This window comes from Taurulus bubalis (assembly GCF_910589615.1).
Source record: "Taurulus bubalis genome assembly, chromosome: 13".
In the NCBI taxonomy this organism is placed as follows: Eukaryota; Metazoa; Chordata; class Actinopteri; order Perciformes; family Cottidae; genus Taurulus; species Taurulus bubalis.
In genome coordinates, this window is record NC_136601.1 from 7,534,761 (window position 1) to 7,558,442 (window position 23,682).

The following is a 23,682-nucleotide window of genomic DNA, read 5'->3' on the forward strand; positions in this document are numbered from 1 at the left end:
CATGAATTTCCTCTCTGTTTGTGGCTGCTTCCAAATGATGATGTGGGTTTGTCTATGATTACTAGGAATGCAACATTATCATAACGGCAACATCATTTTTGGGGTTTAAGTTTCAGTCATTTCAGAATCTGTCAGTTTGTTGACATATTGCAAAACTATTTTTACTTCATTTGCATTCAGTGCTTTTATTAGTTACCTGGCTGTGATTAGCATATTCCTCTTTTCACATTCTCCCTCCCTGCCTTTATCTCCACTATCTATTTGGGTATTAAAAAAATTAAATAAAAACTAGCCAGAGTGTGCAACACTGAACGTGAACGTGTTAGCAAGAGGTTATTTACACGATTAGAAAACACGGGGCAGCGTTAGCATCCTTTTGGCCCGATAGCAACACATGTTTTAAAGTGTATTTATAGTCCTTTCAGCTCTTTTTTGGTCTCCACCAACTGGTGCGTGAAACATCGTTCTGCACTACGCTCACCAGCCAGTCAATAACTTCTGTCTGGCTCCTGGGCAGTTTTGGCTGAAAACGTATCTTCTTTTTCTCGAAACCCTCAATTCTGAACTTGGAGCTCATTCTGAGAACGTATCCGTTGCATATGATTTATAACGGTCTGCACTGTGGCCGGGGAACTCTGATCAGCAGTACTTTCACGTGACCTCCCGTAGCATCAGATGAGATGTTGGAACTTTTCCTTGCCCAGAGGACCTTTCAAGGACCCTTGTTGGACTCCCGGACCCCATTTTAAGCTTTAGGAAGAGCTGCTCTCGACCACACCAGCCCTCCCTGTCTCAGGCTGGGGTATGGCTCTTATTAGTGGTCCTTGCCATGGCAGCTTGGAGAAGTCTTTTGAAACCTAACACGGTCTTAAATCAGATTTATAAATGTTTAGGTGTATTATGAAAAACACACACACAGTCCTCCTTGGCAAAACCAGACTCTGTTTATGTGTATGTGTGAGTGTGTGCGTCTGTCAGCGAGAGAGGGCGAGTGAGAGCTTACAAAACGAGGGAAAAAGAGTCGTGTGTGTGTGTGTGTGTGACATAGAATCGAAAATTGTGTGCGTTGTTTGTCTGCGCTCGCTTGTGTGTGTTTTTTTTTTCTTCCTTGCCCTAATTCCTCCAGTACGACAGCGTTTCAATAAACAGCAAACCCGTATAAAGGGAACCAGTCTATACACACACTTAGGCAGTCAGTTCACATTGCAGTGTGCATACATTGTGCACCCGTAGTTTAAACAGATTGAATGACAGCCAGGAAACACGATAAGCTTTTAAACTCTGATGATGGAAAGAGAAAATAATTTCATCCCACTTCTTTTTCTCTTTTTTTCGCTGGAAAACTCCTAAATAAGTCAGAGCGGCAGGAGCGATAAGTGTGTGGGGAAAAGTGTGAGTGTGTGCGCACAATTTTCCTGCTGCCTGTACGGTAGGAGTGTTTGTGTGTTTTGGTTTGTGTTTGTTTGTGTTTGTGTGTTTGTGTGTGGGCTCATATGCTGTGGGCCGTTCTCACGCTCTGTCCTACTAACACATTCGATAATTTGACTGAGCGAGAACACACACAGAGACACACCAACGCAGACACACTCAGTCGTTCCTCACCGATGGTTTTTATAATAAAAATCCTATGCTGTGAAGATACACTGTGTTATATTAAGTTCATATACTGTTGATTAAACTCAATTTCATTACCGATCATATTTGCAACCTTTGTTTGTCTCTGTAGGGATTTGAACAGAAACAACATCACCAGAGTCACGAAAGTGGACTTCTCAGGCCTCAAGAACCTCAGGATTCTGTAAGTCTGTTTCTTTCTTTGTTTCTGTTCACTGCTGCTGAAATGACTGTTGTCAAGCCAGGTTCTTCGCATTTTTCTTTTTAGTTCCGTCATGTTTACTTGTTACTGGGTTCATGTCCAAAGATTAAAGGCCTCATGCAAAAACATTGTATCCTTAACTTCTCTTTGATTTTTTTCTTCTTCTGTTTGCTCGTATATGAGAGAGCCAAGTACGAGAGAATCCTAAGAACGAGGAAATCTGGGAATGTGACGAATTCTCTAAAATCACTCGAACTCGCCATTTCAGAGCAAATCTCTTTCTGTGATTTTGTTTTCGCACGAGCATGAGCTCACTTTTAACTTTTCAGCTTCAAATGGCTCAAAGCTTGAGTGTTTCATCCCCATGGTGTGACATTGTCATATTTCAGTAAAAAAAACATCCATTTCCAAGTAGATGTTTGGGCATACAAAGCGTGTAACTTTGCATCCCATCTCCAACAAGCAAGTGTTGGTTTCTTTTCACCGTGGAGGTGATCGTTCTCCCCTCAGTCAAATGGCTTACGTTGTGTAAACATATTACACACCTCAACACACTCGGCGGATCAGAAAATGCTCCAATGATGCTATCAAACAACTCATTTAGTCATTTGAGTATGAGGGCTTTATGTTTATTCTACCAGGTACCAGCAGGTCTATTATGGACTCTTTCTTTTTCCTCATTGTGACTTGGTATTTGTTTCTTTACAAGGAATCCCATTAACATAAAAAAAACTGCCATGCTGGAGCAATTAGGCAAGTGCTATATTTACCTAATGGGGCTGTATATGGCTATAGGGGAAACAAGTCTCTATAAAATAAAGTTTCCCGTCCTAATTAGGGATTTCAGAGCAACAGAGAATGCATGTGTCTTATCCAAGGAGTTGAATGTCCTAATTACTGCATATTTATGAGGCTAAATAATATAGTAATTATGAGCTGACACGCCAAGCAGCAAGGCGCCCATTTGTCAAACGAGCAACAATATGTATAAATTGGTGCAGCTATGATGGTATGCAGGGATTTAAACTGCTGAAACAAATGTTGCAGTATCGGAATTGTTTGCAAGAAAGTGAGTCATGTTTCATACGAAACGGTGAAAGAAAAGATAAGTCAGCAGTCACTCCCATGTCTCCCATAGTTAGGGAATGCTGAATATTTTAAGTTGTGCAATCCAGAGATACCAGAATGCCTTTGAAAAGGAGAAATCAGTAACAGACATTTGAGATTCTTTATAGATGCACATAAGGGATTTGTATAAAGTTGTGCACATGCTATTAAACGACAAGAATTTGAAAAAAATATTCCACAATGTACATTGGAAGTTTTTTCTTGCTTCTCCTCTGCATACTGGCCACAAAGAGCTGAACTAACTTGATGTGTCATAACTGTTGATTCCAACCATTGTGATATACGGTCCCAAAGACAAGGGTTTTTGTCTTTGGGACCTCAAAAAGAGAATAAACCAGCTGAGTCTGCCTGACAACTGGTCTGTTACACAACTAAATGACTCATAAAGGACATTTATTGACAACAGACTTAACATGTGGCTGTCAGTAAACATCTCAAATGGACATATTTTTTCTCAAGTATCATCCTTCATGCTCTCAAAAAAATAAATAATCCAATGACTTGCAAAAGCCCTTGATGATGATCTAACTCGTCATAGCTAAACGGCTGCACCCCACAGGATGTGACTCCTCGTCTCCTCTCAGCTGTCCTAATTGACTTCAAGGGCTCTCTCACTCTTCTGCCTCAAGTGGCTCAAATGTGTGTCTGTGCATCTGTGTGTGTGCGTGTGTGTGTGCGTGTGTGTGTGTAAGGCCTATAATAACTATAATCACTGTTTGCTGCATGCAGCTTCCCTCCTCACTCTGTTTTAACCAGACCGGTAGATAAAAATACACTCGGAGCTCAAACTACACTGAGGAGTGGAAATAAGTTTATGCTTCTGTGTGTTTGCATTTGTTAGTGCATTTGTTTAACTCTAACCATACATCTTGTCAGGGCTATGATGAATTTTTGAACTTTTCATGTTTTTTTTCCCCGTGTGTGTGCGTGTGTGTTTGAGTAAAATAGAGAAAGAGAGACATTTTTTGTGTACATCCTGTGCACTTGAGACATGGTAAGAAGGACCAAGGGAAAGAGGGTGTGTGTGTGTGTGTGTGTGTGTGTGTGTGTGTGTGTGTGTGTGTGTGTGTGTGTGTGTGTGTGTGTGTGTGTGTGTGTGTGTGGTGGGCCAGCAGCTTATTTCATGTGGTTGGTGATAAACTGCTGTGACATTTCCGCGCTCTAAATCTCTTAAAGAAATGGGAAGGAGATGGCTTGGGAAAGGGAAGGTAGTCTGAGAAAGTACACACACACACACACACACACACACACACACACACACACACACACACACACACACACACACACACACACTGTTGCATATGATATCAAGGGATGAAAAGTAGCCTTTCCCCTTATCTGTAGGTATTACTGTTACTTACCAGACCTCTATATCTCGCTTTCTCTTTCTCACACGCACACACGCACACACACACACACGCACACACACGCTTCATGCCGAGTTCTGGGATTCCTGGTCACTTACATCCATCCCATGGGAAACGTTTGCATGTAGTTAAAACACTTCTAGCATTTTTCCCAGGGCAGGATTATCGCTGCAGACAAAGTATTTCTCAATGCCCATGCTTATATATACAGGCTAGTAATTATTGATAATTAGTCGTGTGAAAATACTTGACTTCCTTTACAAATAATCGGACTTTCACAAATCCCCAAACTAAATGTGAGCATATCAGGTGTATTTTCTGCTGCTAGATGATCTGCTTGTACATTCACACCTCAACGATCTCAGAATTAAAAAATACATAAACAACTCAATTGGACGTTTGGTGCTACTTAACATCTTTAAATGTACCACGGACCTCAATAAAACACCCTCATTAGACTCTTTGCTGTAATCCGATGAAACATTTAACACTTTTTGTTCTTTTAAAAGCGGTCCGAAGGCTCTTTAATCCGAGCGCTCAGACCGTCTCGCTGTAATCACAGACACAGCTTGTCTCGGCATCCGTGCTGCATGCACAACACTTAGCGTAATATCTTTGGCAGCCTTTGCTTCGCCAGATTTCTTCCAGACTGTGGCGAAATTGAGTAATTCCAAACAAATTTAGATGTAGGTGAAAACTTGAGCTTGATATTGAACATTTGGCTGCGGGGACGTTAATGTGGTTTCACCCGTTGTGCGTAAACAACAAGTGAAGTTAATATCCCCTCAAGTATTTCCTTATTTCCTTCATACGCCAAGTGCTCTTGAGTTGGCCATGAGGAAGCGTGACATCATTGTGCGCTTTTTAATGGTTGCTAAGACTCTAATACGGTTGAATGAAAGTGTTATTAGACACACCGGGCCTTAACACATGAAACCAATACACGTTTGCTCTCCTTGCTCCCTCTTCCTCCATCTCGATGACGAATGCTACAGACAGACCGATATGAAAACAATACCTCATCTGAACAATATGCCAGCATCGACTCCCCACACCATGTGTTTGGCTTTAAGTCCCCTGTCTTTATAAACTTCATTGAAAAAATCAGCATGCGGTTGATCCCTCATTTGGACAAATAAACTCTTATAGTTACTCAAAGCTCTATCTTGATTCAGCTTACAAACCCGAGTTTACGAGGTCGGCTTTTCTATCAGGATGGAGGAAATGTAGCGAGACGAGAATACGCGCGTTGGATTAATACTGATGAGCTGCGTGCGGTCAGGATGTGTGTGCTTGCTACCAGGGCTTCACGCTGTACATATGTACTCTTTATGTGTTTATACGCATCTCTAACATGCGGTGCGTGTGTGCATCTTCTATACAATATGTGTGGTTGCCTTTGTTAGCTCAGAGTTTCAACTTTATTCTGCAACTCTCGTTACTTTTCTGGAGCACATGTCGCAGTATTTCTGTGTATAAACTGGTTTAGGCATGCCGGACCATTTATCACTTAATATTCAGTGATTTAAAAAAAAAAACATGTTGCCGAAGAACATGCAATATGGTTGTGTTGCATGATTGATGTTGTAAATCATTTCAACTCAGATCCCTCACCGATGCATGCATGCAAGGTATTTTCTTTCTGTGCATTTCCATGAATGCATGTTTGAGTGACTGAGCCTGTTATCTCTCAGCCAAGTGCATGCTTCTGTCCAACAAACTGTGTGTGTGTGTGTGTGTGTGTGTGTGTGTGTGTGTGTATGTGTGTGTGGAAAGAGCCGGTATGGCAGACCGCTGATTAATGGCTGTAATATAGCTGCATTTCTGTCTAAACATTTTCTTTGAACGAATATTTAAAGGAAGGGTCACGCCAAAACAGTTCAAGTCCACATGGCAGGCCAGATATGGTCTCTTTTTGATACAGCTTCTTCAGTCCTCCTTGGTTTCTTTGCCTTCTTTTAATATCGCTTTCACTCGATCCATCTCTTTCAATCTGGGTCTCTGAGTCTCTCTCTCTCTCTCTCTCTCTCTCTCTCTCTCTGTCTCTCTCTCTCTGTCTCAGGAGATGTCACTCTTAACATCCTCAGACAGAAAATATAAACATGCATATCTGCGGAGATGTTCTCTCTCCCATCTGGAAAACCTTAGATCTCTCCGAAAACATTGACAGCGCACACGGAAGAGAAAAAAGAAAGAGAGGAATATACACTGCATTGGGAGCAGCAGTGGAAAGACGGACACAAAACGGAGAAGATATCCAGTGAGGGGTGGAAGAGGGATGGGTTGTTAATTGTTTGTTTTGGCTCACTAGATTGGGACATTTGTGAAATACTGCATGTCTTAAACTTTTCAAACGCTTGCTTGGTGCCAGATTCATTTGTTGAGTGAACTGATTCCCTGTTTATACAACCAATTTTTTAAAAGTGCAAATGTCTCCCTCAATGTTTGAAATCTCTTTATTTCTTTCTGGCAAGCAGCTGATGTTTGTGCTGTCCAGAAAATGAGATTCATCTTGTGTTTGAACCTCCGGGTCAGCCTGGAAAGCTGGCTGTGGATAGATGTTCCCAACTTCACTGTCGTCCCACAGATTAATATTTAAATTAGGACTTTTTTTTAAAAGAAAATCTTACTTTAACTATGTAAGGTCATATTTTTATGTTGCCTCATTTGACAGACTGTCATTGAAAGTTGTTCTCCCTTGTCTTGACTGTTATTCTTTGAAGATTTTGCTGAATTATGAAAGTAACAACTGCTGTTCTTTTCCTCTGTGTCTTCTCTATGTCCGTCACTGTAGTCATCTGGAGGACAATCAAGTCAGTGTTGTCGAGAGAGGAGCCTTCCAAGACCTCCGGCTGCTGGAGCGACTGTGAGTACACCACTAACTACATATTGCTAACTGTTCTGCGTAAGCGAGAGAGCAAAAAAGAAGCTAAACAGCTGATGCACACTGAAGGTATTTTAGGCACGTAAAAAAAAAAAACACCAGGCTACAAAAAAGGCACAAAAATAAACATCCCAAAATATGCATACATGCACACCGGCAAACACGACTTCACAGACATGCAAATATTTGACTTGCTACTGCAGATTTTCCATTTCCCCAAACATACACACACCTTTTGACTTGCTGTCAATTCTGTAAAGTGCACACACACACACACACACACACACACACACACACACACACACACACACACACACACAGACACAGACACACACGCACATATTCACCCAAAGTCACACAAAGAGAGTGTCTGGATGATCCCCAAGTCCATCCACTTCACACACAACCTCGGAATCTCTCATAGATATTGCCTTGTTCAGTGTGTGTGTGTGTGTGTGTGTGTGTGTCTCACACCAAGGCTCGAGTCAACAGAATCAATGTGTCAGTGCACAACACAACACTTCCCACACACACACACCTGCATGTTTATGACTCAGTGTTGGAGGGATGACAGACAGACGGCTCTCCAGGACAGTGCTCATGATGCCATGGCTTGAATCAAAAATACAGAGCAACCCACTGCGTCCTATTAGACGTTAACTCCTAAAATGTAAAGGTGTCATTCAGGATATGTAACAAACGTATAGCTGCCATATGTGATGAGCACAGCACTTCTAAACGTAGGAACGGGCTGTCTTCATAGCATTGAGTTCACAGCGCTGGGCTTGGAAAGGAGCTGAGAATTTCCTCACTGATATGATAATGTCAGGTTCTCTATTTAAGCACTGCAGGGAGTCGTAGCACTGTCTTTCCACATTGTGCTTTCACAGTATCACGATAATAGTAACTTGAAGTGATACTAAAAAACGGCATGGGGGCCAGATAGATAGATTTAAAGATTGTATCTGCCATGAAGAGGAGAGTTTAGATTTTAAAAGAGCAAAGATGGATGGAAGAAGTTGTTGTTTCAGAGCGACCGAAGCACTTTGAGTGGCAGCAACATGTGTATCTCTCAATGGAGATTAAACAACCAATAGTAAAAGCGTGAGGTAAAGGGCTGCTTTAATGTTAAAATGGCTCTTTAATGCGGTGTGTCAGGAAGGGTCAGAGGTCAGGGGTGAGGAGGTGGAGAGTTTAGGAGGCAACATAGCTGTGTGTCAAAACTCACACAAGCGATGGCATCCAGCAACTTGAAAGTATTCATAGCGAAAGTTGCTTATCAATGTAAGTAAGTATCGTCTACGGATGACTTGTACCTAATCGAAGGATAAAACTAAAGTACATTTTCTCTGTTTTGAGCATATTAAAGAGAACGATCATAATAATCAGTGTCCTAAATTTGCCTCTGCAGTGATAATGAAAGGCTTTTTAAAATGCTTAGTTCACAGGGTCTTTGAGGTTATGGTCGTCAGGGTGAAAGTTTAGGGGTGAGAGGTCGTGGTGCTGAGTCTGTGTGATTTACGGCGTCACAATGTGAAAAACATGGAGCTTAAGTAGTCATCTCCTTGGGGGAGTACATCCATGTATGTCCACACATTTCACCTCATGTGGTCATTAAAAAGAATCAAACACAGACTCAGAGTTGGTCTGAAAAGGCGAAATGTAGCAGATTTCTATTCCTGTATGAGGCTGTAATCTGTAATTGATGGATATTTTGCAGAAAGAAGGGGCTTTTTTTAAGACGTGCAAGTTCATATTTTGTTTTCCTGACAAAGATATATCAAATGTCTGGATTGTTAGGTAAACTGGCCCAGTGAGATTACTTCCCTTCAGCCTCCAAACCATTTCTGCTGGACTTTACTATGTTTCTGACTAATAGGGATAATTTTCCAAATTTAAAAAATACAGTGCCCATGGAGTTGTGGCCTGGGAATGTTTTCAAAGGTTCCTAGCAGAAGAAACTCGTCATTAGCATTTGAAAACACACAAAGGATTCTTCTCTTAAAAACCATAACTGTTTTATGAGCGAACATCTAAAAATGACTCATAACTGTAACAGTAGCCGATCAGGCGCTTATTCTTTTGTACCAGCAGCTATTTTCTCAGAGCAAGGGTCAATTATTTCAAATGGAGGGTAGCTCTTTTTGGGCTGCAGCTCTCTTTCCATTGGTGCACACAGAAGTGAAAGTTGGGGTCTTATTATCATTATCACAAAGGTTAAAAGGTTGGTGTCTGTGTCTTCTCCAGAACAGATTCTACTCTGTGACCCCCGTGACCCCCCCATCCTCCTTTTCTTCTCTTTTTCCCCTCCACGCCTCGTCTATCAGCCAAATGCTTTGGTAGCTTGATAACACTTTCACTCCCTCTACTCACGCTGTCCTCATCTGTCTCTATGCAGCAAACCCCACCCTCCTCCTGCACACACACAAACACACACGCGCGTTCACGCACACATTCAAGCAGACACATCTTTCACCCTCACACACATGTCTACCTTGTTGGTCAACACCAGTCTGTCACCCTCTCCTCTGCTTCTCATATCTTTGTAAATAATTGCCATGTGTTCATTTCATGCTCGAGCACAGAAGAATTTCACGTGCAACACATCGGAAGGCCTGGGCTGTTGAGAAACAGTCCCAAATCAAAGAAGAAGAAGAAAAAAAATGTCCCAAAAAGTTTCTTGGAACCTTTAATGATATTATCAAGATTTAAAAACCACATAGAGGTTGTGGTGTTGACCAAAAACCATTCAACTCGAGAACACTGTGTCCCAAGGGTTTTAGTTAAGAGTTGTTTTTAACTTGTTTTTTCAAACAATTAACAGTTTATCCATCTGGTGATTAATAAAAGCCAGCCCATCCTATGGATGCTTTTAGTTTTTGTTGTGTTCATAAAAAAGATAAATTGTCTTGGCTGTATGCATACGCAAAGATTGTCTATCATTCTGGCTTCCATGTAGGTCGACCCGCTGCACACAACTAGTGGATAAGTTCATGCACAAGACTCTTCTGATTGGCCGTTACTGTTAGTCTAAAAGCCTATTTAAGAACGACGTGATCTTTAGTGATGCCAAAGGTCCTCTGGCCGATAAAGTGCTTTTTTTCTTCATTCCTTTGCTCCGAAATGCCTCTTTTAGTTGTTTCTTTTGTTGTAATGTGCAGGCATCTTTTACCAAGATGTGTGACTGTTTATGTTGGCTGCACACATCTGACACTACTTATTGGAAAGCTTAGATTGAAGAGTGCCAAACCTCTCAGACTTGTTTGTCTGGACCAATGCTAGATGTGCTAATGCAGGGTGGATAAGCTACCCGTTTTATTGCTGAGAAATGGGAATTAAATAGGAATTCTATGGCAAAGCTCCTGCATTTTGTGCATTTTTGTCTCAATATAAAGACAATATGATCAGGCTTATTTTTGCTCTATGATAACATAGTACTGCACGTGACTCCCCGAGATGAATATATGTTTGTAAAACTAAATATATGTAAAACTGAACACAGCTTTCAACGAAGTGCAGATGACTGGAAGACGCCAGGAAACTAAACTTGTTCCTCCTTTCACTCCCAGGTCAAAGCACATGCGGGGATGATAGTGATAACTGGCTTTAGAGAGCTTACAGGACGATTACCTGCAACACACACACACACACACACACACACACACACACACACACACACACACACACACACACACACACATGCGTACACGCACACATACAACACAGCATGATAACCTGTAAGTCATGATCACAGGAAACCAGACAGACTTTCCCATGAGTTTGACCTTTGAGCCGTGAACCCGATGACCTTCAAGGTGATCCCGTCGCCTGGTTGGTGATAGTTCAGTCAACACAAAATCAGGGAATCGGAGTGATTTATGAGCGCCTGTTTTTCACCGTTTTCTGTTCATGCTGAGGTTTCTCTTTTGAGTTTTACAAAGTGAAACCATTTAATTCAACTATTTCCTTTCTCTTTCTCCCTCTTCCTCTCTCCACAGTCGACTGAACAGAAACAAACTCCAGTTCCTCCCAGAGCTTCTCTTCCAGTCCAACCCCAAACTGGGACGCCTGTGAGTACGCCTCTATCTCACTTTCCTCAAATCTCCCATCTCTCACTCTCTCAGCTCTTTTCTGTCTTCTTTTGATGCGTTACATGATCCATTTGAAAACACCGCCACGGTGCAATGTCGGAACTTTTATCCGGGGTTGAGGGTTCAAGTCCCGCGCCAGGTGTCACAGTGCCGCTCTGTGCTCCTGCGGAGAGGTGGAAAGAAGCGTGTGTGTGTGTGTGTGTGTGTGACTGTGTGCGTGCGCGATTTTAAGAGGTGAAAGTGTGCCTGGAGCGAATGTTTTGCTTGGACCTGGGAGGAATTTTTATTTAGGAATATGGAGTTTTCCCAGAGCATTCAGAGTGTAAGAGCAGGTCACACTGATGCAGAGAAGCCTCCCACTTCCCCTCCTTCTCTCTTTTTCATCTCACATTCCCAGATTTGAGTGTTTCAGTCCCATCGGTGCATCCACCCTGTCTCCTTTTCTTCGCTGTGTGCCCTCTCTGTCTGCACTCTGTCTTTACACTCAGGTTTTCTATTTGTTTAATCCTCAGAGAATCTCTCTGTCAGCTTAGGTTGAAGGTTCACACACCTTTCTAAACCTTTTGACTGTTTATGTTGGGCTGTCTTCATGTAAAGCGAGAGGTAGACAGTGTGTGTGTGTGTGTGTGAGTGTGTGTGTGTGTGTGTGTGTGTGTGTGTGTGTGTGTGTGTGTGTGTGTGCGTGTGTTTGCCTCTCGTGCATGCTTGTTTTTGACTGATTATGTCTGCAGTACTTTCCATATGCCTTCTTCACCTTATTTATCATGTATTTCTTAGTGTGTGCAGACGTGCACCACATTCATATACTATATCAGCATATCAGTGTGTGTGTGTGTGTGTGTGTGTGTGTGTGTGTGTGTGTGTGTGTGTGTGTGTTGCGAGGTGTCAGGATCAGGATCGGGAATACAAATGCTGGGACATTAAACTTCTCACTTCTCTCACTCTCTTTTATCACGTTTCCATGAGGCAGAGTGCCTTGAAAGCTACTTTACCCTTCCTTTGTGGAAACCTATTCTTCTGTGAATGGTCTTTTTGTGTTTTTGGCAATATAGAAGTTTTAACTGTTTCAGAAATCAAACAGAACATTAGACCCACAAAAGGGAAAGGAATACTTTTGAGTATCACATATCCAATGCCTTTAGTAGAAAACAAAATGTTGGTCTAAAAACGTTTAGGTTGCGTCCTCACAGAAGATGTCAGCTTCCTTAATGTGTCATAATATGTCAAAATGTCCAAAGAAACGTCTCGCAGGGTTGATGTCCACCTCTACATCATTGGTAGGTATGTACGAAATGATCCCAAGAGTCATATTTCTGCAGCAACATGACTTAATACACTGTTCTGGAAGTAGCAGGTTATTGGTGGACCAGAATTGATGGGAACATTCTGATGCTCACTCGGACTGGGCATTGGATTATGCTGCAGGAATGTCAGACATGCTTCTGTTGAAAGTTTTCAACCCATTTTGCTGTGAGCCTCTGACACCATTGGAATGTGTTTTAGCTGCCTGCGTAAAGAAGCATCCTACAACCTTCCACTGCCATCTTTAATGCATGCAAGCAGCACACTACGATGTCTCTTCCAACACTAACACAGGTCTTATCTACATGAAATAATTGATCATTGCTGTCCAGTAAAAATTGTGCATATGCATATTTTATACTTAAAAACTTGAATTTTCTAAATGTGCATTGCTTTGGACAGTGACAATATTTCCAAATTAAAAAAAGTGCTCTTTAACCCTAACCCTTTTTTTATGATAATATTGGTGTTTCGTGGTTATAACAATGAATTGTAGTTTCCGCAGCACTTTTCTCAATCCGATCTCTTGTGTTGGCAGAAAAGCCACAGAAAGATGAAATCCTCTCAGGAGGGGGCACACTGTGAAACCCATATTTAATCGCGTGTTTCAAACATTGTGGTGCTGAGCGTATTGCTGAACACAGCAAAGTGGACTGTTATGGCTGAAAGCAAATCGTCATTTACGTCAACTGTGGCTTCTGGGATCACACACAGTGAAAACCCTCTCATGTGAACATCAGGGACACACACAGCGAGGGATGCAAACACATGCAGACACTTGCAGACACACACACTCTCACTGTGTTTACTTCCCACCCTTTCTCTTGTTCTTCCTGAGTGGCAGTCTGATTCCCTCCACCGCCTGGATTACTCTTCTATAAAACCCGTAATTGTTCTCGATAGCTCTTATTTATCGCCGGTCGAATATGGATCCCTGGAGCTCTCAGTCAACTCGGTACGAGAGTGGAAAGGGTGAACGTGTTCCAAACTTAACATTATAAATCTCATGTTCTTTATATCCCTACTTTCCCATCAGCACAATCTAAATTACAGTGTCTGGAGTTTCCTCCAGCTCTTTATTTTTTTTCTTCTCTTCTTTTCCACTTTTCTCATCTTTCTCGTCCATTTTTGTTGGTGCTCTTATCCCATCCACGCTGTGTTTTTCTCCGAATTAGGGAAGCGGCGGTATAGTGTTAATGTAGACGAGAGAGCGTGTCAGAGAGAAAGAAGGAATGGAGGTAGAATGGCAGCCGAGTGAGAGGGAATAACAGCAGGAGGGTAAGAAGGAGGAGACGGGGAGGTTTGCTGGTGGGTTTCTGGTTTGGGTTCGTAACCTTCCTCTCTGTCAGCCTCGGTTAGATATTAAATGATGGCAGTGTGATAGGAATTACCTCTTAACCCTCCTATTAAAGCCCTGTGGTCTGAGGTTTGGAGACTGGGGGAGAGGGAAGGAGCTGGACTAGCATCAAGGGAAAATAGGCATGGGTTGGAGGTTTTGCTCTTGAGGTGGGTGGGAGGTAAGGGCAAGAGGTATCAGGCTGGGTAATAGTCTTCCAGGAGTCTTGGACCCTGCAGAGATGATTCTAGCTAGTATCGAGGAGATTGGCTTTGTTTCTGGCTGGAAAGCGCTCTGATTGAGCAGTACGTGCGGATGCCGAGTGCCTGACAGAGACAGATGAATGATGGGTATTGGGGAGGTCATGTGAAGGAGGAAGATGGATGGATGAAAGGTTGCTGGTGGAGGATGAAGGGAGCGGGTCGATGGATGGAGGGGTTGGAGTCCTGGTGACCCCACTAGTTGCTCAGTAGGGGGGTCGGGAGCAAACAAAGATAGGGATGGTGAGATGGATGGATCGCGGACTGGAGTCTGTGGGTTTCAGTGTGTGCAGTCTGTGGCCGTTTTCCCCCCACAGTTTGCAGAGACTGTGGTCTCACAGCACATGCACCCAGACACACACTAACACATACGCACACACACACTTAGACGACGCTTCGAGTAGAAGACATTTACTAGAATGGCATTTTGGTTTGAAAAGCAACAATCACGATGGCTCGGATGGAAAAATGCGAGCCTTTTAGGTCAGAGGGCTTTTGTGCATCAGTGCACATCTGAGTGTATCAGGGGGGTTTACTTTGCTAAGTGACGTGATGGCTGTTAGTCTCCTGTCTAATAACACTGACCCAGACTGAGCCTCATCCTGTTATCTTCACTTTCTGCTCCGGTAGTCTGCGTGTGTTTGCGCATGTTTTACGCGGGCATGCCTATGAAATGTGTGCGAATGTGTGTTGCGTGCAGGCAGGGCCCCAAAATGCAGTCTGTGTGCATGCGAGCCAGCGCTGGTCATTCTTCATCATTCTCCCCTATTAAAGCAGCTCATGTTACAGTTGATTGGTTTGCATGAGAGGACAGGGGGAGCGATGAAGAAGAAAAATGAGAGTAACGTCAGACAGAGAGATATTTCCCCTTTTCCTTCACCACTAGGAGGGCTTCAGATGCTGCCTGTTACATACTGCAGGAGGGGATTTTTGACCATGTTTCAACATTTATGGACACTAAAATAAAAGCATTGTCTGGCTATAAAGATGTAGAACCCTTGCATATTTCACCAGACATTATTTTGAAGAAGAATGCAGAGATATGACAAAGTCTGTGCTTAAAAAACTTGACTGTTTAAAGCAAAGCTGGCCAACTTGTAAAAGACAGAATAATCCAATCTTCCTCTTTGCAAATGAGAAGCTCAATTTATAAACAATAAAACACTCAATTCAATACAGGGCGGCTCTACTCAACTCGACTCTCTCTTTTTTGGGACCACCCCAGGCAAAACTGAAAAAAGAACCTGTTACCAAATCAGATTTTAGTTTGCCAACATGCTCTGGTGTAGTAAAGCTTGTATACTCCTGTCTTCAGCCTCTTCCTATCCTTTAACTCTGCTGCTTAATGTCCTAACTGCACTTTTTATAAAATGCATCACAGCAGGAATACCAGCAGCCAAACTTTCAGCCTAAAAGGTTTTTTTTGGAGGCGTAATGGAAAGAGGAGTAAGAAAGGGAAGGATGGAAATATAGCGGAAGGGAAATGGCCGGCAATAGTCAACAAATCATGACCTGGAAGGTCGCCAGTCTAAACCCTTGCACTGACGGGTGGACGGTAATGAGACATGCTCTCCTGCACCATTAGGTTACCCTTGAGCAAGGCACTTAACCTCCAGATGCTTCAGTGGAGCCCCCAGATGTGAAAATGTGGACCTTCCTCAGTTACTGTAAATACAACTGTGCCGGGTTGAGTCTGGAGGGGAAAAGAAGCTGGACGGAGAGAGAGAGAGAGAGAGAGGGAGAGAGAGAGAGAGAAAGAGAGAGAGAGGAATGAGGGAGGGAGGGAAGGCTACACGGGGCAGGGGGTCATTTGAGATGTCTTTTCCTCCTAATTAAGGTAATGGAGAAAGACGAGGAGGTTGCCTTTAATCTTGGCTAATTGTCCATTTAGAGGCGACTGCGATAGTTTACCTGATGGAATGTTACGGTTAATATTACAGGAAGTGGGTGTACTCTGTGCGTCCAATGATTGGCTGCGACAGACGAGGCCTCAGCGCCGATTGGTGGGAAATGGTCTGGAAGGATGAGGGGTGAACGTAAACTGCCCGAATTCGTGTGTGTCTCCTCTTTTTCATCACGGGCTGGTTCACTCATTTACTTTCTTTCCCTTTTTCCCCCCTTTTTTCCCCACATGAGCTCTCTTTCTGTTGCACACAAACCGAACAAACGGCCCCGTTGTTTGTGTTGCTGTCAGCAATTGAAAGATTGTTTTCTAGTCACTAGGCTCCGGGCCCTTTGTTTGGTTTTCACGCCACTGGGTGCTGGCGAGAAACAAATAATTCTCAAACACACACACACACACACACACACACACACACACACGCACACACACACACACACATATCTCTCTCTCTCTCTCTCTCTCCCTCTCTCTCTCTCTCTTTCTCTCTCACGCCACCTCTCCCGCTGATTCAACACCACAGACTCTGGATGCAAAATTGTGTGTGTGTGTGTGTGTGTGTGTGTGTGTGTCTGTGTGAGTGCATGTGTTGGTGCATGGCATACTTAATACCAAACCACACACCCACGACAAAACTTCTTAATAGTTAAACATGACTCAGAAGTACAAACCAAGGTATACAGCTGTACCACAAGACTATTAGGACCTGACAAGCAGCTGCACCACAGAGCCTATGCACATCAGTACTATGGGATTTTAGTTTATTAATCTTACTTGGATTCAATCTTTAAAAATCATGATTGCTTTCGAAAACAAAGAAAAACATGCCAGTCGGTTATAATGGCAGCTGCACCAGGTGGCCCATAGGCTCCACGATGGAGCTGCACCAAAGGACCCACATCGGAATTCACTGGTAAGGTAAGGTACTTTTACAGAGGGAACCTGACCAGAGCTGCCCTAAAATAAGACTGCTCTGTGCGACTTTTGTGTGTGTATGTCTGTGTGTGTGTGTGTGTTTCCCACAGCCCAGACGGCAGTGTGATTTTGTCCTAAGACATATTTAGATAAATACACACTGCAGAGATACCAAAAACCAAGAAAAAAAGACGGACGGGGGAGCAAGCGAGAGAGAAAGAGGGAGAGAGAGAGACAATATATGATAATTTGAGAGATCTGGAAAATCAGGGGAAGTTTCATTCAAAAGTTTCATACATTCCTTCATGTGTGTGTGTTTTTGGGTACTGATTTTTCCAACAATTTCTAAACAAGAATCCCTGCTCCCATAATGAGGGTTGTGGGATTTAAGAATCCTGATTTCCGCAGTCTGTTCTTGGCCATTTATACACATAACTGGTTCTGTGTATGCGGAGGACAAAGACTTCAGAAAAGTAAATTATCACTGTGACAGCATCCAATCAGAATGCAAGAAAGTATTACACATTGTGCACTTCTTGTTTGTGGGTGGCCCTGGCCTTCTTATTGACACTGACTCACGCTGATATTTGGCTCGCTGACATTCAGGTCTTTGACTTTCGCCCACACTCACATTCTTCTTTTAACAGCGGGAATTAAATTGTTTCAATATATTGTACAACCTGCTGTAAGAATGTCTTTCTCTGTCCACGTTTATGTATTTCTAGTGTTTCAGTCTCACGCAATCCAAATAAGTTGCATTTGGCACTTTTCTGTGAAAGCAGTTAAGAGGCCAAAAGTTAAGAAGTTGTTGTTGTGTGTGTATAGGCCTAAGTGTGTCTTCTTATGTGGATGTGTAGTTAAAACAAGTTTGTGTTTCTTAGCAGCTAGGCGGTCACCAAGCAGGCGGTCTTAAAGTTCACAGCAGCAACACCTTTTCCCTTTCAGCCGCCCACTTTAGCAGCTAGCTCGCTAGCTCGCTGCAGGGCCAGGTCCTATGAAATGTTCGTGGGAGGCTGGGGGCTTGTAGATTTTTTTACTTTTTTTTCATGGCAAAGAATTTTTATGTGCTTACACTGAAATAGCACAGAGGCTGCATGTGGTAGTCATTTTACCTCGCAAATAAAGGTGAGTTGGATGGGGAGCCGCTAGTACACATCGTGAAAACTTTCCCCTGTTTACACACATACTGTACATCCATATGTGTGCGTCCATTTGGGAGTCTGAGTGTGCTTACTGTATGAGCTTGATTGTGATTGAGGTTGCATGTCCTAACGTGCGCAATTATGGTTTTTTATTGAATATGAATATACATGCTGTGTATATATGTCCATCCTGATGCATTTCTAAATGTGTATACCTAGCTTAATAATTTGGGTCTCTGCTTGTGTCTGCATGTTTGCAAATGTTTGTATACGTCGTGCATTTGTTTGTACATGTCTACTTATATTCATGTCTCTGGTTAAGCTTGTGTGTGTGTGTGTGTGTGTGTGTGTGTGTGTGTGTGTGTAGCTATACATATATTTAAGAGAGAGGCAAGCTTAATATCGGGCCAAACGCACTCACACTGTTTGTTTAATCACAATTTAGGTTTACATGAGAACGCTAATCAAAAACAGACTCGGCTCCCTGGAAAGCTGGAAGAGGAGGAGGAAGAGGAGAAGAAGGAGTAGGAGATGGATGGATGGAGAAGAGATCTGAGGGATAGGAGGAAATGGATGGGGAGGCATGATGGGCATGGAGGGAATAGGAGCAGGAGGACAGGAGAGAAAACAAGCCTCTTACACAGGTGAGGACAAGACATGAAGGAAGAGGAAAAGACAGAATAAAATGAAAAATGGGCGATGAGAGGAGAAAATAGTCTAGTAGATAGTCTCTCTGAGTAGCAGCTTTAAGAGAATAGAAGCTTTTGTTGATTGTTGACCTCTTTTTTTCCCTTCTTACAGACCAAACTAATGGTCTGGCTCTGATTTTAGATACTTTATTTTCCCTAAAGGACGTTTAAAAAAAACAACCTGGCAACTGCCGTCTGTCCTGCTTGTGTGTGTGTGTGTGTGTGTGTGTGTGTGTGTGTGTGTGTGTGTGTGTGTTGACAGGGTGGGTTTCAGTAGTAAAAGCACAATGGAGTCGTATACACACTACACTCCATCACTGGCAAAAGACAAACCACTAAACAAATGTAATGTCCCCCATAATTACATTCATGTGTGTAAGATGATAAAAAAGACAGATTCTTTACTCAACAAAGCCTTTGGGTTTATGTCTGTTGCACTTTTTATAGTGAAACTCCAGACTGCTTGTTTCAAACTATTTCTTCATAGTTTCCTGGGAAGCACAGTGGATTAGTGAGTAGAAAGAAAAAAGTGCAATGCAAAGGTCAATAAGCTTTTTTTTTTTTTGTTACATTTTTATTGTATGTGTTGTGATGTTAACTGGAGTTGTCAAGATTTAATTTCATGTTGTTAATCACGTTGTAAGAAAGTGGTAGCTGTCCGATTTCCAAAATAAATCTCTTAAAGTGTTACAGCACTTGGAACCTGACCTACAGTCTTACTGCTGCTGTAGAGTTACGGTGATGTCATGTCAGGGGTTCTGCCTTCAGTCTCCTCCTGAATTCTGGGAAACAATCTTTCTCGGTTATTTACTGTGAGGTGACATGTGGGCCTGCAGTCGGTATAAATCGAGCTCCAGCTCAGTGTGGGGTCATAAAAGTGCTGAAATATCTCTCTCTGTATGTGTGTTTCTGCAACAAGTACCCTATTTTACAGGACTCCCACATGGCCCGGTATTCTTTAATGCAGCAGTACCCTCGTGGGGGAGTCCTGGGAAACTGCAAAACTGACCAGAATGTCCCAAAACAGTCAAATATCCGCAGGAGTTACATCTATATGAGATGATTGTCTAACTTTGGCTTTTAGCATAATCTCAGGTTTTGCAGAATCATCTAATACTGACGTTCTCATCCAACCAGGAATCACAAACGGGCAAACAAATGTATTTGCAATCAACTGCTTTTGCAGCAATCAAATTTGATCATCCTGCAGAAGCTTTAGATTTCATCTGTGTAGAGGTTAAGTAGTAATTGGTTGTTTTTATTTCAAGAAATTGCCTCATAAGTCGATATGTGTGACTTCAAATTCATCACCTTGTGACAACGCTAGCCTTACCTTACCGAAGTAGTCTTTACAGTATTAGTCTGACGTGTCCTAGAAACTTTCGGGAGCAATGTGATGTGCAGGGTTTTTCCTCCACGGATCCTTACGAGGCAGCCTTCTCCGTCAAATATTGTCCCGCCTCCAATTCTTGATAAAACTCTTGATGAGTGTCTTCATGGAAAACACTCTTCTCTAACAAGCGCTGCACATGGTTTTCGATTTTTGACATTTTTGTGGTGGTGCTGTATCGTAATCAGCACAGTGAGGCGAGACAGGCGGCGCTGCCAAAGAGGCAGAAAAGAGCTGTCTGCTTTTGGCCGGACAACCGCCGTATAAACGCAAAAGTCTGTCACTGACTGGCTGAACGAGTGATAAAAGTGACACCATCGGTCAATGCACTTTCATGTGCCACAGGGCTTCCGCTAGTAATGTCTTTGGCACCACAGCAAAAGAAAACATCACACATACGGAACATGTAAAGCCGATTAGGTCATTATTAGTCTGCTATTGCCTGCTGTTCCATGTTTTTTTAATATAGTTTTATATCGCCAGCTGGCGTTTCTGAACATGTGTCTGAGCGTTGTTTTGTACCGTGACTATACACACCGGTGTGTGTCTGTCAAGTAATCACACACACATTACACTCCTATTGCATTTTGAGATTACCTTTCTGCAGGGTTTAGTGAATGAAAGTCAACGGAAGTGTTGTAATTCACGTGTGTTTGTGTGAGAGAGACTTTGTGGGAGGTCGAAATAGCTATTGCACTCATTGTTTGCCATTATTATGGCTACTGACGACTACATGGTTGGAACTGGCTAATGTCTCACACACACACACACACACACACACACACATGGGCAGGCACAGACACACACACACACACACACACACACACACACACACACACACACACACGGGACACATGTTGGTGTCTAGAGAGCCATACTTTCTGTGTTTGGGCCTACATGTGAATGTGTGTGTGTCAGAAGTTGGACTTGTGATTTATGCTGTTTAAAAAAAGTCTGATTGTAACAAATGGACTCAAACTGTTGTTATTGCTCTGGTGCAATCAGAGTCACACACACAGACACACACACACACACACACACACACACACACATAGAATGGCCCACAAGCACTGTCTGTATCTAACTGTCACACACACACACAGTAACAGAAACACTGCAGATATACATATCTAGGCACTGTGGAGAGACACAAACAAACACAAACCCGTTCTGTCGCTCTCTCCTTCTCTCCTCATCTGTCTCGCTGTCATGCGAACACCTTCACCACAGGACGGGCTCTCACATGTGTTGCAACTGTTTCTCCGCCGATATAAGAGTTTAAAAAACTAGCAGCTGTCGGATTTTTCCTTCGCCCTTTACAGATATGTCTTTTGGTGAAACAGTATTAAATCAAAGTAAATAGACAAAGAATAGCGTTTGTATGCGCTCAGGAATGAATGTAAATGCATGAAAGGTATACAGTATTTTCCGGTTTAGCACAACATATTTCCTGACGGACTGGAAAACTGGGTAGGACTTTCTGGCACAGTGCCAAACTGGTTTAAATCCTGTCTGAATAATAGGGACTACTTTGTGTCGATTGATAAAACAATGACATTTGGAGATCCCCAAGGCTCCATTCTTGGGTCTCTCTAACATCTACATGCTCCCTCTGGCTCAAATTCTAGAAAAACAACAACATCTCAAACCATAATAATGCAGATGACACACAGAACAAAGCTAGTCATTACAGATACTACTCTTGGTTAATAAAGCCCCGAAGGCTTAGGGGCAAAGTAGCAACATTTCTGCTGCTCCGTAATGAACCGTCCAGACCTCCCAGGTCATCTGGGACAGGTCTGCTCACTGTCCCCAGAGTCACAACTAAACACGCAGAAGCAGCATTCAGTCGTCATGCCCCACATATGCATCTGGAACAAACTCTAAGAAAACTTGAGGTCTCCTCCAATTTTTAGTACTTTCGCAGTTCTAAAGACTGATCTTTTTTTTTCTTTCTATTTCAGCTTTTTTTTGTACTATCCATCTGTTTTACAATTTTAAATCTCTTTTAAATGTGTCTTTTTACATTGACATATTCTGTGTTAATGCCGTTTGTGTCATCTGTAAAGTGCTTTGAATTGCCTTGCTTCGCTAAGAATTAAATATTCCTGTAAAGTAATAGATTATATTGAGAATAAAATCCTGCACAAGAATGACCTCAAATGCACATTCTTTGGGAAATAAACAATTTCTAAACTTCAGTGTCATGCAGTGATCTGCATAGAGTGGCTGAATCAAAGTTGGTCTGTTAATCATTACAGTGCTATGATATAACATGCTAGATATGAAGACTTCACTCGGGAAGCTGAAAGCTTTTATGTACCGCTGCATGAGTCAACAGCAAAAATAACTAACATAAGCTGCTACATGCAACGTTTAAACATCGCTAAATCACGGCCATATTGAGGCTGAAACATTAGAATAAACACTGCAAACAAAAAAAAAAGCCCGCCGCCAAGAAGATTGGCAGCTTCAACAAGGTCTCGAAACTGAATTTAACTTTGTGTGCCACCTTGTCGATTTGGCTGGAAGTCTCCTGGATTGCTTCACAGCACACATCTAGAGAGGGTTGCTGCTGCTCTTCCAACACAAATGGAGTTACGTTTTCAGAGTGTCAGATGGCAGCGGAAGATTATAGATTGATAAATTACCTCCAACATTGTTTTGTTTTTTAAGAGAAAGCCTTTGACTGAAGTGCCAAAGATCTTCTCTGTGGATCTAAGCACTGGGGTTAATGGAAAATGTGGCCTTTTATTTTAGAAATATTTCCAATAAGAATACCACAGATGCACAACCCGGGCCACTAATTATCTTGATGTTCATGGTAGCTAAGCAATCACAGTGAATATGACAATTAAATGTGCGATACACATGATATTTAGGGTAAAAATGAGAGTAATGTTGTTAGGAATAATGCAGATGTAGCAGTATTACATCTATTATAATGTGCCATTGCACTTTAGACGGTGCACTTGACCACCATCATCAAAACACCAAATAATATCTTTTGGAAGAATGGTGTCCATCCCTCCATTGGAGACTTGATGAGTCTAAGCCGAGGAGAACTGAAGCGAGGCTCGTGGTGAAACAACACCTGGCAATTTGTGTTGTTTCCCCCGTTTAAATTGTCACCCATTTGTTCAGTGTTTATCGTGATGGCAACAAAGAGGAAAATGTATTTTGAGAGATCCTGAAAGCTTTACATTCGGTATGGTGGTAATGATGGTTGTCATTAAATACACAAAGAGAGAGGGAGAGAGAAGGACGACTGTGAATCACTTTAAAGGCCAACCGACTCCCACGCAGATATACAACAAAAGGAAGGACATCAAAATACTAATATTTATCATGAAGACAAACCTGCTTCACATTCATTTTCATTCTCTTGAATAATTGAATGTAGATATTGGGAAAAAAGAGAGACTAAACAAAAAGAAAGAAAATATGATGGATGACTCAGAG

General features: G+C 42.4%; 1 protein-coding gene across 1 annotated transcript in view; it reads left to right on the forward strand.

Moving 5' to 3' along the window:
* Nucleotides 1–23,682, forward strand: part of slit3 (slit homolog 3) — a gene marked incomplete at both ends in the record, with an annotated part of 226,119 nt that overhangs the window by 13,189 nt on the left and 189,248 nt on the right. Inside the window, 3 exons of the mRNA XM_079228276.1 lie at nt 1,727–1,798; nt 7,106–7,177; nt 11,194–11,265. Coding sequence (XP_079084402.1) covers nt 1,727–1,798; nt 7,106–7,177; nt 11,194–11,265 — 216 coding nt within the window. The remainder of the gene's footprint in view (nt 1–1,726; nt 1,799–7,105; nt 7,178–11,193; nt 11,266–23,682) is intronic.